The sequence below is a fragment of the Amblyraja radiata genome, chromosome 26 (assembly GCF_010909765.2).
Source record: "Amblyraja radiata isolate CabotCenter1 chromosome 26, sAmbRad1.1.pri, whole genome shotgun sequence".
Taxonomy (NCBI): domain Eukaryota; kingdom Metazoa; phylum Chordata; class Chondrichthyes; order Rajiformes; family Rajidae; genus Amblyraja; species Amblyraja radiata.
This window is the reverse complement of record NC_045981.1, coordinates 9,353,168-9,367,440: the sequence shown is the minus strand read 5'-3', so window position 1 is coordinate 9,367,440 and position 14,273 is coordinate 9,353,168. Positions and strand designations below refer to the sequence as shown.

At 40.6% G+C, this 14,273-nt stretch overlaps 2 protein-coding genes across 2 annotated transcripts in view; one reads left to right on the top strand and one right to left on the bottom strand.

Moving 5' to 3' along the window:
* Positions 1 to 3,198: 3,198 nt before the first annotated feature.
* ddx5 (DEAD-box helicase 5) lies at positions 3,199 to 12,857 on the bottom strand. The gene is made up of 13 exons (XM_033044184.1): positions 12,313 to 12,857; positions 11,600 to 11,768; positions 10,939 to 11,035; positions 10,284 to 10,417; positions 8,731 to 8,796; positions 8,512 to 8,653; positions 8,270 to 8,430; positions 7,609 to 7,781; positions 7,025 to 7,135; positions 6,230 to 6,291; positions 6,088 to 6,147; positions 4,593 to 4,817; positions 3,199 to 4,067 (listed from the first exon to the last, which is right to left on the bottom strand). The coding sequence occupies exons 1-13, from the start codon at positions 12,357 to 12,359 to the stop codon at positions 3,571 to 3,573; spliced, it is 1,944 nt and encodes a 647-aa protein (XP_032900075.1). The 5' UTR covers positions 12,360 to 12,857; the 3' UTR covers positions 3,199 to 3,570.
* Positions 12,849 to 14,273, top strand: part of cep95 (centrosomal protein 95) — a 46,864-nt gene continuing 45,439 nt past the window's right edge. The window contains exon 1 of the mRNA XM_033044182.1: positions 12,849 to 13,144. Within this exon, the coding sequence (XP_032900073.1) occupies positions 13,123 to 13,144 (22 nt within the window). The 5' untranslated portion in view covers positions 12,849 to 13,122. The remainder of the gene's footprint in view (positions 13,145 to 14,273) is intronic.

Sequence of the window (14,273 nt, the reverse complement as noted above, 5' to 3'; positions counted from 1 at the left end):
ATTTTGAGCAAATTTGGGCCCCATATCTGAGGATATGCTGGCTGTGGAGAGGGTCCAGAGCTGGTTCACAAGATTGATTCCAAGAATGGGTGGGTTGGCATATGATCATTTGGCAGCACTGCGCCTCTACTAGCTTAGAAGGTTGATGGGGGTGGACCTTATTGAAATTTACAGAATAATGAAGGGCATAGAGTGGATGTGGAAAGTATGTTTCAACTGGTGGGAGAGTCTAGGACAAGAGGCCATTGCCTCAGTATTAAAGGGTGCTCTTTTAGAAAGGTGAGGAGGAACTTCTTTAGTCAGAGGGTAGCCAAATTTTTGAATAGAACAGGTGTCAAGGGCTATGTGGAGAAGGAAGAATATGGGATTAGGACAGAGATCAGCCAATTGAATGGCGGAGTCGTCTCGATGGGCCGAATGGCCTAATTCTACCCCTATAAATTGTAAAGACAAATCAGGGCGGTTGTAAAATGCTTGGCCAATACAAACTAGCCCATTCAACATTACGATAGAATTTTATTTACTTCTCTGAATATTTTTTTAAACGGTCATATCTTTAAACATAACACCTAAACATTTCATCATAGTGCTATGCTGCAGGTATTGAGCATTGAACCTGGCAGCTGGAACTCCAACCATACCGAGGGAATTATAACACAATATTGTTGTAGAAATACAAGGCACCTGTTACTGGAGCTCTGAAATATCAGAACATATTGGAAGTATTTGTTACATCTGCAACGTTTTTCCATAGATTCTGCCTCACCCGCTGAGTTTCTCCAGCATTTTGTGTCTACCTAAGTTCTAAGAGATCACCGATGTAAAACAAGAATTGAATTTCTCTTCCTTGAGATTGCCCGACCTATTAAATACGGCATCAGCAGTTCCTTCCTACTCTATTGAATACAACCTGTTGTTTCTATTATAGCACAGCAACAACTCTATAACAAGACAATTAAAAATTCCCATTCTCTCTGTTAAACATTCTCTGGGTTTAACTATATTTCTTCATTATTCATAATATGGAAAGTGCACTTTAAAAAAGTAACCTACGGTTAAGCTCCTTCCATAAATTGTCACAGCCTGTATGTTGAAGGCTCTTCCACACAAGAGATCCAGGACTATTGAAATGTTTGACCTTTATTATCTGTGGTCAAGTCAGGATGGTATGCGACTCCAGAGAATATGAAGGTGGAAGCTCTCCACACCACATACTTGCTATCAAAGCAAGCAGGTAGTTGAATCCTCAAAGGCATTGATTTTTTCTTTTTTTTTTGTAAGCAAGCAGATGATGTTTTAATGCACACCTGTTGTGTCCTGTAGATGATGGAAAGGTTTGTATTGAACGCGCATGGGAATTGCCACAAAAATCTTTCTGCAGCCGAATGTAAATGCTGCAATATTAACAGTTAAGATTATCAGTCTCTTGAAGGCAGCCATTTGCTGCTGCTGTAGAGTCCAAATTTTGCTTGTCATTTGTAAACATTAAGTAAATTTATAAAGTTTTAACTTTAAAATTATTGCAAGTCTTAAATTGAGATCCAATTCAAAATTTGTCATTTAATAGTAGTCAGATTTTCATCCATGGACCCTTCTGAATCTAACATGTTGCAATTTATTGGTGTCTATATGCATGGTTAATCGTTTAGCAAAAGCTGTACTTGATAGCAGTTAGGATTGAAATTATGGTAGGTTTGTGGCAAAATCCTGGGATTAGATTAATTCCACTTGGGTCATGATGTTTTGATCTGTTTAAACTGAAGCTGCTCCCACAACAGCCAAATCACCAATCATTAGACCAAATTATATTTGCACCAATGACCCTTTAATTTGATGTAGCATTTACAATGTTAAGCCTGTTGCAGTTTAATAATTTAGTTTTGAATACTAGATCAATATTTGTGTCGAAATGTAGCATTTCCAAGCTAACAATAAAGTTCTGACGAGTACTCTTGGAAGTCACTATTAAATTAATGTCTACTTAGATGACTGTTGATTAACATAAAGGGGCTGTCCCACTGCGGCGACCTAATCTGCGAGTTTAGAAGTTTAAGAAGGAACTGCAGATGCTGGAAAATCGAAGGTAGACAAAAATCCTGGAGAAACTCAGCGGGTGAGGCAGCATCTATGGAGCGAAGAAAATAGGCAATGTTTCGGGTCGAAACCCTCCTTCAGCCTGAAGAAGGGTTTCGACCCAAAATGTTGCCCATTTCCTTCGCTCCATAGATGCTGCCTCACCCGCTGAGTTTCTCCAGCATTTGTCTACTGTGAGTTTAGAAGTTTGCCCTCGACTCAAACTCGCAGCATGGTCAACACGTGGTCCTAGGAGATCCTATGAGATCACTGGAACTCTCCTTCGTGCTCGAGGGAAGTTCCCGCGTACTCGCGGCCTCAACTAGGTCGCGGAAAAATTTTCAGCATGTTGAAAATTTTTCCGCGAGTAAAAATGGGTCAGCTTGGTTCTTTTTAACTCGTAGTGCAGTGTGGTCGCTATGTAGTTACAGGCAGTCGAGGACAGCCGTAGGCAATGTCCTTCGCCGACCGGGCATTTTAATTGTCTCATTGGAGTTTTTAAAAAGGACTTAACGAACACTGTGCCGCCGTCTTTTCCCTTCCTCGTATGTGTGCGCGCGTGCGTGTTAAATGGAAAGCAATTCAATTTCATAAGTTACTTCTGCATTTCCCATACAATTAAGATGTAAAGCATGATTAGTACTACGCTGATTTTTGGCTTCCTGATCTGAAAAAACAGCATGGACTGGTTGAATTTTCAGAATTATATTACTGAAATAAGGATTGAAAGTCCAAGATTAATGACTTTAAATACAAGATCTTAGGCACATTTTTAAAGTCCAAATTTAATTACTAAAATTGATGATTAAATGTAGCAGACAAATTCCCTTCCTATCAGCCTCAACATCAAACTTTCCAGCTGCATTTGCCAAAGTCTGTTGCAGAGGGGTGCTGCCGCTGGTTGAATCAGCATATACAATTTCCAGGTTACTCCTCTAGCAGCTAGGGTTTAAATTGCACCTGGAGTTGTGTTTTGTGATATATTAGTTCCATCTCAGCCCCTTCCCCTCAGTCAAAGGTAACTCTCAGCTTCAAATTAATAGAAACTAATCAGGATAATCACATTAAATTGCGAACTGTTAAAGCAGACAATGTGGTTGTGTAAACCAAGTTATCTTAATTATGTACTTCAGAATCCAAATTTTTATTTAAAATGACACTTTGGCAGTTACATACATACAGAACTCCAAGACGTTCAAACTTCCATATTGGAAGGACATGCATCTTTACATACACTGTGGTACTTTATGCATAAGTTAAACTTGTATAATATTAATCTGCCATTCTAATAGAAAAAGACTAACAAAAAAATTCCAAGGAATGTAAAGTAACAAAAAATTAAATAATGAGAAAAGTGCACCAAATCTACTGCTGCACTGCAGTCTGTCTTGGAATATCAATGGTTTCTAATATTAAAGAACTTTCTCATCCTCTCAAACAAAAAAGTTACAGTACAAGTCAGAAGAGAATGGAAAACTCAACATCTAGTTCAATAAGTTATTTCTGCATTCCAGCATACGCAAGAGGCATAGGATAACCAGTCTGTGTTTGGAAACCCATTCCCATCAATGGTGGGGGTGGATACTGGTATGGAGCTCCCACAGACTGTTGACCAATGCCATTGCTCTGCAAGGCATTAGTCCCACTTCCAAACTGCTGGACCTTGCTACTGACAGCCTTGAAACCATTTTGATTCTGAGTGCCAAATGCAGTGGCTCCCTGGGTCACAGATCCTGGAAAACTGGTAGTTCCAAACCGAGATAGACTTGGAAAACTGTTCGTGGAGCCAAATTTCCCAGAAACAAAGGCGGTTTGGTTGGCAGCTGCAAAATTCTGCGTAAAACCATTCTCTCTAGCTGCTGTTCCATATACTCTATCCAAACTATCTCTATTCCTAAAGCCATTGTAGCCCCCGATCCTGTTCGAACTAGAGAACCGGTCTCTTCTGTCATCACGCCGATCATCTTTATAGCCACCTCTACTCCTGGAACGACCTGTTTAATTAAGATGTACAATTATATTACTAATTAAGAATAGCCTACAATCAATCACTTAATTACATGCAGATTACTTACAAAAATGTTATTCACCCTCATCTTCCCTCAAATGGCTGGTCCAGATGGAACTGGATAGATTTAACCTAGACATACTACACAACCCAATTCAAATCTTTTCCTCTATATTCCAGTTTTAATCTTTTCCCACAAATTCACACCTGGCTAATGTCCAAGTTGCAATATAACCTGGTCAGCCAGCCTTCCATCCTTCATAATATCTATACAATGAAAATCTATTTATACACAATCATTCTAGTAATTTTCACTGCACAATTAGTTTATACTTCTGCTTCCCATTTCCCCAGTTGCCTTAAATCGATTATACATAATTATAAGGCCCTGTATATCCCATTTCATAGATCCAGCCTCGGACTATCCCATAAGATCATATTTTTACTCCAGTTGCCACTAAATCTATTTTATCCTCTGCACCCCTTATCAATGATCTCGCGATATAGTTACCTGAACCTCTGTCTTCCATCATCTGAATTAGCTTTGGGTTGATGGCCTGATTTGCCTCACGAAGCACAGAGATAAGGTCATTTGCTTGCTTCATGTTGCCAGGAGTAAAGAACGTGTAAGCTGTGCCAGTTTTGGAACTGCGGGCAGTTCGCCCAATGCGGTGAATATAGTCTTCAGAGGAGTTAGGGTAGTCATAATTGATGACAAATTTCACATCTTCCACATCTGTAAAGTGTTGCAGTGTTGCAAAACCAGGTGCAATTTATGCACACCACAACAGTCAGATCAAAAACAGAGGTTAGCAAGTGAGCAACTAGCTGCAGCATCATGACTGTAAAGCAAATGTTAAAACAACCCTTAATTCAAACCCTGCGGGAATACTACTGTGGGAAGAGAAAACAATGCACACTCCCCTTAAAAAAAAAACCCCAAATCAGAGAGATATTTTGAGATCTTACCATTGGGAGTATGCATTCACTAGTCCATTCCCAAGTCAGCGAACTCCCCACATGTTATCAAGTGACATCCGGTTGCTTCTATACAGTTGGGGCCACTTTGTACATTGTTGCCTCTTCATGTGCCATTCAGGACCTTAGAACAGTCAGGCAAGGTCCTTCCTACACATTCATGAGAAGCTCAGGATTCAGGCCACACTGCATGTCTTGCCAAGACCAAAATAGACTACAATTAAACAGAGCCCAATGGACACCTGCATCCCCTGTACCCCCCTGCCCAGGTTTTCCTTTTGACATTTGTCTAGGCAAGCACTTCTAAGAAGCCAGTGTTCACTTGAGAAAATGTCTCTGTTTGGCAGGTCCTGACATGACTAATGTGCACTAGGTGCGGGAGGAACTTCAGAAATTATGAGGGCATTACACTGCTAGATTCGGTGTCATCTAAAACTGGGCGCTACCAATCTTTCACTAACTTGTGCCAGTACTCACCACCAATTTCTGGGAAGGATCTTAGTGAGGTTAACTGGGCTCTATTTAAAAAACATGAAGCAATGAACAAAGTTTAACAATATGACACTTGTTCGGCACACCACTGTTTTGGTAAACTCACTGACTTGAGAAAAAAAATAAAATAATTTAGCTAACTAAAATGGAAAAATGAAACCAGGGCATAATGCTGAATAAACAAAGGAACCAAAGACTTAATGAGTGGTAAATGCTTCACGTGATCCAGGGCGAGAACAGATTTAGGGTGGCGGGTAAATGTTGACCATTCCGCCTTTTGAAGATTACTGGCACAATGCTCTCTGTTCAGCATCTTTGTACTCGACTGGGTAGCTGCCAGCCGATCACATCGATTTGTCCTCCTTCCCCCTCTCGAGTCCTCGAACTGTCATGCCTAGGCCCTGCCACAAAGACTGCACCTTTACACAACTTAGAAAAAAAAAACGCAAAGACATGTTAAAGAAAGCAATGGAATACTTTCTTTAAATCTTTGAATGAAGTGAAGAAAAATCATAATTTGGATTGGCATTACTAACCTAAACCTCTGGAAGCAACATCTGTCGCAATAAGGATTGGTGCTTTGCCTGACCGAAACTCTGTCGGGTAGGAAAACAAAATTAGATCATGCATGTTCAGAAATTATTAAAAGATAACTGTTTAAGCTAGTAAATTACTCACCATTTAAAACCCAGTCACGCTCTGGTTGACTCTTGTCACCATGAATGCACATTGCTGGCCACCTACAACACAAAAGATGATACAATGTGAAATAGTGCAGATATAGAATGAACAAATACACAAAATCCTTCATCTTGCAATCTAAAAATTTTACTTGATTTCAATAAGCTTTTCGAAACCAGATGATAGGAACATAATTCCTAGAATCTCTCTTCACACTAGCTCTATATTCTCACTATTGCTATTCCATTAGATAATTGTAGCAACACAATCCTTTGATGCACCAAGCATTGTATAGCTAACATTTCTCCCCCAACACCAGTCTGAAAGCTCCCGACTCAATACATCAGTCCATTCATCCAGAGATGCTGCCTGATCCCTGAATTCCTCCAATACTTTGCATTCTGCTGAAGATTCTAGCATCTGCAGTCCCTTGCACCTCCATTGTAGTCTACCATGGCATGCTTTCTGGGTCTCCACAATGTTGGATAGCACATGTGCATCATATTCAAGCTGCTTATGGCCATTTAAAAACCTACCCCCATAGTCAGGACCACTACCACACAAAAAAACATTATGGCTTATACTAAAACATACCCACGTCAAATGGCCATTGCAAATGAACGGGTCAATCATGAAATGAAACCCTGAATGGTGAGTTTTCACCAAAATAATCTAATCAACTGTTCAAACAACGTAGGTCTGACAAAGATAGGAAGCGTAGAGAAAGTTATAGATTACACTTTGACCAGAGATATTAAAAGCTTCCGGCATATTTTAACATCAAGTGCTCACCCATCTCTCCTCATTCGTCTTGTGAGCTCATCACATCTTCGCTTTGTTTCCACAAAAATTATAGTTTTGTTTTCTTTTTCACTCATTATTTCTTCCATCAACCTCAGCAATCTGATAAAGCAACAAAAAAGTTTGAAAGTGATAATTACAAAGACTGAAGATTTTTAGTTCAATTATAAAGGCATTTGCAGCTAATGAAACTCAATTTGATTATCCAAGCACACTACAAATCTCATGGAGATTAGGTTTGGCATCGCATTCAAAATTCACAGCACTCACTTGGAAATACTTTCAGGAAAATAAGTTTTACAAATCACCAAGTTTGCTGCAAGACCACTCCAATAGTTTTAATTAGCATGTAGAGTTGGCGATGGGGTGAGTTTGTGAGCAAGAACAAGCTACATTAGATTAAAATCACCATAGATGGGAACGTAAAGAGTTTCAGAATTCAAAGAGCAAGGTACCTGCGCGTGCATTTAAATACCAAGCTTTTAAAACACAAAATGATATTGAAGAGGGTTATAAAAAAGTTTACTCAGTAATATCAGCAATCAGATAAACCTCGCTATACAAATCTCACTCACTTGTCATCCTTCTCAACCTCCTGGCATACATCTATAATCTGCAAGATGTTGTGATTAGCACTAAGTTCCAACGCGCCTATGTTAATCTGAACATATTCCTTCAGGAAATCTTCAGCCAATTGCCGAACTTCTTTAGGCCAAGTTGCACTCCACATCAAAGTTTGCCTGTCAGGCTAGAGGGGAAAAAGGTCCACAAAGTGGTTAAGAAAAACACCTGAAAGCATAAGCACAGATTTCTAAACTACACACACTGCCCACAATTTGCATTTAAACAGAAAAACAGGTCTTCAATAGTTCCTTTTGGATCTTTAACTGTATAGGTATTCAAGTTAGGACAATAACTAGTTTAAATAATTTTTTTTAAATGTTTTAATCAGTTGGTACAAATGCTTTTTTGGTATTTTGGTATAATGTATCCGTAAGAGCAGAGAGGCATGCCAATTCACAGCAAAAAAAATGAGGATGTATTCAAGAGTCAATAGCTTCAGGGAAAATTCAGATAATATTCTATAACAGCTCTATAGTGACGCTGCTGGCCAATTGATGTACAACAGTTGTAACCAGCTTCAAAATGGCTTTCATCAGATCAATTAGTCAGACATTTTGAATTAAAACATTTAAGTTGCAAGCCTATTATAAACAAAATATTAAAAACACTTACCCTAATTTGGTCAACGATTTTTCGGATCTGTGGTTCGAAGCCCATGTCAAGCATTCGATCTGCCTCATCGAGTACAAGATATGTACATCTTCTAAGATTTGTCTTCCCAGCTTCCAAAAAGTCTATTAATCTACCAGGTGTTGCAATACATATCTCCACACCTACACCATAGAAAGTAGGTAGTTAAGCCAATGAAAGGAAAGTGTAACAGAAATCCAGTTTTACTACATTGAAGACAATACCTCTTTCAAGATCCCGAATCTGTGGACCTTTTGGTGCTCCTCCATAAATACATGTTGATTTTAGACGGGATACTCTTCCATAATCATGTGCTACGTGTTGTACTTGTTGAGCCAATTCTCTTGTTGGTGCCAGCACTAAACACTAAGAAAAGTAAAGCCAGTTAATGTCAGCTTTCAATCCATTAACAATGTTTTCAATTCAAATAAAATGCAACTTACTATGGGACCATCACCACGTTCCAGGAAAGGCTGATGATTTATGTGAACAATGGCTGGCAACAAGTACTGCAAAGTAGAGAGATTGAATTGTATTAGACAGTTCAAAAGGTGAGATTTAAAACTTACTAATTCCAAATTCTCTACGACCAGCAGGAGGAATTCAGATCCAGTTTCAAATATAAACTAACATCAATGCAAGTTATGCAATCTAATTCAATACAGCCATAATTAGAAAACTCTTCCACAGTATCATTAAAATACCTTTCAACACAATTGCCAAATACCAAATAATGCAATAACATGATCAGATTGGAGCCCTAGTTTTACAACACATGCCATCTTTTAGATGAGATGCAGTCTAATTTTAGCAGTGGAGAAGCACATGGATAAACATTACAGGAATTGCACCTGTGTAAAGTTGAGGTGCTCTTTGAACAAATTGTTTAAATATTTTCAAATGCTTGGTAAAATAGGTAGCTTGGAGGAGCACAAGAGCCATACCAAAATTGAGCATTTATAATTAAAGACATAGCTAGTCACCAAATTGCAAAAATCAGGAGGAAAATTAGAAACATCCAGTTGCAGAGTTGAATGAGATTAGAGATGGGGAGGGACTAGACCTTGGGTGGAAGCAAGAAGAGGTCAGCAAGCATTGGAGTGACAGATGGACATACTTTGGTGAGAGTTGGATATAAATAGCAAAGTTGCAGACAATTTCAAAACTGCAGGGCAGAGGGAGTCAGAGTGCCTTATGGTAATGCAATTTTGGAGACGACATTGTCATAAGCGAGTGGCCATACAGAGCAGCTGAGAAATGGTCAGACAAATTTAGAAGCATCTCCTTGCTTTGGTGATGATACAGGTAAACACAACATGGTTGTTATTTAGTGTACTATGTTTACATATTCTGTTGTGCTGCAACAAGCAAGAATTTCATTGTTCTATCTGGGACATATGACAATAAAACACTCTTGACCAAGGTCATGAACAACTGTTCGTCATTAGAGGATAAGCCTTGATCAATCAAGGCTTTCATCTGGCGGGGGGGCGGGGGGGGGGGGGGAGATTAGGAGGCGGCACATGTAATTTCTGGCAGGGCGTGGCAAGATAATATGTGCAGACTATTCTTCCAAAGAAAACGTTGTATGAAAGAAAATAGATTAAGGGACAGTAAAGACAATGGTTAAAATAGAAAAAACAGGTTCTGTTTGCCTCACCTGCCTTGTATAAAATAACCAGATAAACAATCATGCTGTTCCCAATGACATAACTAGGTCCCAAAGTCATGCGTGTTAATAGGTTATATGACCACTGTAAATTGTCCCCAGAACGCAGGCGATCTGGAGGCTGGGGTGGCTAAAAATAGCAGAAAGTGGGGATTTGTGAAGATATTGCTGGAAGGTCTGAATAAACTCAGTGGGCCAAAGCAACCATTCCCATATTGTATAACCATGCAGGTGGGGACGGCCTGGTAAATCACATTAGATGCTGCAATCTGGCATAGTTTACCCTCTGACAGAGAAACAATTACCCCAAATTACCACTATACTTACAGCAAGCGTTTTACCAGATCCAGTCTGAGCAATTCCAACCATATCCTTGCCACTAAGTGCAACCGGCCAGCCTTGTGCCTGAATAGCTGTTGGTTCTGTGAAATTTTGTTGCACTAAAATATCCAACACGTATGCTGTTGGGGAAATGGAGGTGGGGAAAGAGAGAAAGATACTTCTTTAAAAGTCCAAGTTTGATTCATAAAAGCAAAATAAACAGACATTAGCAGAAACGTTTAATCTACTGGCATTTTCCCCCCTAAACCACTTCAGATGCTCACTACTATCCCAGCAGCTTGTTTATTTCAACCAACCTTGGCAGCATCCAACCTTTCAACATCTGAAAAAGTTTTGCATTCCCTCTTATTTTGTAATCATCTACAGTTAAACGAGGCTACAGTCAATAGACATGGCCTCGTTTTATGCAATTTACTAAATCTCATTTGGAAAGATTTTGCATTCAGTGCTGAAATATTAAAAATTGCTAAATAGAACCATAGCATCAAACCCCACTTTTGAAATTGGACAAGAAGATTTAGAAAATCAATATAAATAGTGCTATTATGTCCAAGACAAGATAAACAGAAAGATAAGATTCAGGTAGCCTGGTTTATTTATTTATAGAGGGGCAGACTGCAGATTAGTATTCCATACTTACTTGGAAAACTAGCTTCAACAAAACTGAAAACTGGTTTTGGACAACCAAGCCCTTTGACTGTGATTTCTTTGGTTCTTCTGTACTGTTCAATGTCTTGCTGTATTGGTGAAAAGTATAAAGCTTTAATACCATCTATAATTCTGTTAATAACATCAATACATATCCTGACCAATGTGTAAAATGTTGTATGCAAACTTGCAATGGAAAGAAAGGACTAACTGCAGGCCACGTCAATTGGAAATAAAATAACAGTTCAAGAAAAAAAACAAACACGGTTAGCACTTGCGGTGCGCTTTGAAAAAGCTTAATTTCCTTCACGTGGATAAAATGACTGCCTCTCTCTCGTCCACCAGGGGGAAACCAGATATCAAACTAATCTACAGCGCAAATTTACTGAGAAATCTGCTCAATAGCCATGTAGATTTTAGTAGGCGGGGAAAGACAACCATGCCCCGGTGACTAACGGCCCTCGAGTCATCCCATTAGAACAACCTAGGACAAATCATGCGTCATCGCAACATTCGCCACAACTTTGGCCATATCTTGTTCCCAACGTTATAATCTTTTCCATTGCCGTCCTGGTACTAAGCGCAGTGACGCGTGACCTTGTCTAATTCAGTGCCTTGCGAACAAACTGGGGCGATTGTCAAGACGGCCGTACCGGAGGTCGGTTCACCAAATCCATGTGCTCGACGTAGAAATTCTTCTCGAACTTGGGCAGCTCGTTGAGGTCCCATTTCCTCTTCCTCAGCTTCTCTCCCGGCTGCCCAAACTTCCTACCGGCAACAGGCGCATTTCGGCTGCCACCGAAGCGAGGTGCGCTCCCGAAGCTGTAAAACAGATATTATTGTAATTCATGTTTTCGCTGAAATATACATCAGAGATATGCCACACCTGACAATACACGTGGCCGGGCAGGGTAGGGTAGGAGATCCATTTTGTGACATACGCCCCATCACTAGCACCAAATCTCCCGGCCATTTTAGAGAAACCGGCACAAGGAAGAAACTGCGACACACACTTAAATGAAATGTTAAAATTCTACGTTTACATCAACAATATGTTCAGTGGCAAATTACAAATGGCAATTTTAAATGGTCATTGTTTGAATCAAATTCACAGCTTCATATAAACTCGTTGTTTCCATCTCCCCTTACGAACCATACTTAATTTAATATTGTATTTTTTAAAATCATAATTAACTGCTGTGTCGTGTTTTATAACCATCTGTAAGGCGGGCAGATGCTGGCTGACTGCCACCCGGCATTTTCCGACCATCGCAACGGAACCGGCTTTTTTTTCTCTCTCTTCTCATTTCCTCATTGGGTTTTAAATCCTTCTCTCCTATTTAAACGATTTTAAAAAATCGCTTACCCGCCGCGGTCTCTGCTGCGATCACCTCTGTCGTAACCAGGCATCATTGAAACGATGAGCGTTTGTTCAAATTAGATGCGAAGCGGGCCGGGGAGGGTGACAAACACGAGGATGGATGAAGAACTAAAATGCCGGCTCCTTGTCCGCCTTTAGTAAACGCCGGCTGGATAGAGGGAGGCAGCCTCACCGCCCGGAACTCATTCCACCCTATCCCTCCGCAATTCAAACCCAACCTACCTACCCACCACCCCTACCCATTCACATCCCCACAGACAACTGGGGACAAACGTGATCCATTGTATTTGTGCCCCTAAAACGTTCTTCCAAACCATTTCCCCCCCTCATCGCTTATCTCCATTGATGGGGACTACTTTGTCTCGCCGACGGTTACAAATGAGCAAGAGGCCTTTTTCCCCTTGACGACCGGTTGACGTCATTCAAACTATAGGTCCGGGTAGGGGAACCCAAAAGAATGCGGGAAAAAAAAACTATTCAGCGCAAGCGTTTTTTGTTTTTGTTTTAGCCGATCCTAGAAGGGGGAAAAGGTAGACGTTTTATTGTTTTTTAAAGTATTTCCGAGCGATCGACTCCGCCTGTGACGCAGTTGCAGGAGTGGGCGGTTGATGACGCGGTGGGCGCCTCCATTGAGCGCCGAGGGAGCGTTTAAATGCACACGCTCTGCTTGTGCGCCAAGTTGGACCAAAACACTGCAACTTGGCTGCAGCTAACATGAGAAACCAACGCTTTGGTCTCAGAACACGCTATCTCGGCGGAGGGGACTATAATATCACTCGCATTTCCTAAGACAGGATGGAACTCCCTGATGAGAGAGGTAAGGCCGCTGTTGACTGCCTCCAGCACTAGGCCGGCTTGTGGCAGCCACAGCTGCCGCTGACAGTTGTCTGCATTCCACTTAGTTTAAACTCCACTTTTCACGAGAGAAGGAATGGGTGACATTTCGGGCCATGGACCCTTCTTCAGACTAAGAGTCGGGCGAGATTGAAACTGGAGATGTGGAAGGGTGCACAGAGATTGTAAGGTGTGAAAACGACAGATTAAAACAGACTGTCACTGGCAATTGTCTGTATTCCGTTTAAACTTGTCTTGCGTGACAGAAGGCATGGGTGGCGTTTCGGGTCGAGACCCTTCTTCAGACTCGGAAGAAGGGTCTCGATCCGAAAGGTCTTTCATTCCTTCTCTCCAGCCAGATATGCTGCCTTTCCTGTTGGTTTACTCCAGGATTTTGTGTATCTACGGTGTAAACCAGCACCTGCAGTCCCTTCCTACACATTTCGTAAACTTATCTTCAGTCGTTTAAACTTCTTGTCATCTGACTCGTCTATGTAATTGTCATTGTGCTTTTTCTTTTAAACGGCGATTGATTAGACTTGATTGTGTGGACCAGGAAGTGTTTCTTTTTTTGCCCACACTCTCGTTTTGTCTCTCAGCTGTTCAATGGTAGTGTCAAGGAAACCAGAAGTTTGTTTACAGGCGCCAATAGAAGCGGGTAAAACGGACAGAGTGGGGGATTGATGTTGTCCAACGCAGTTTGTGCGCGTTAGGTGCTTAAATAAGATTGTCAACTACACTTTTGGCACCGACCTATGTTGTGTTTTAGTTTTGATCCAGTGTCGACTTTTGCCTGACGGCAGTAAGAAGTTTTTTTCAAGTTTCTCCAGCATTTTGTGATTTGTTCAAAATTCAGCATCTGCAGTCCTTTTGAAACATAGAAAAATAGGTGCAGGAGTAGTCCATTCGGCCCTTCGAGCAAACATTGCCATTCAATAGGATCATGGCTCATCATCTAAAATTAGTACCCTGTTCCTGCTTTTCCCCCATATCCCTTAATTCCTTTAGCCCTAATAGTTAAATCTAACTCTCATGAAAACATCTAGTGAATTGGCATCCACTGCATTCTGTGGAAGAGAATTCCACAGATTCACAACACTCTGGGTGAAGAA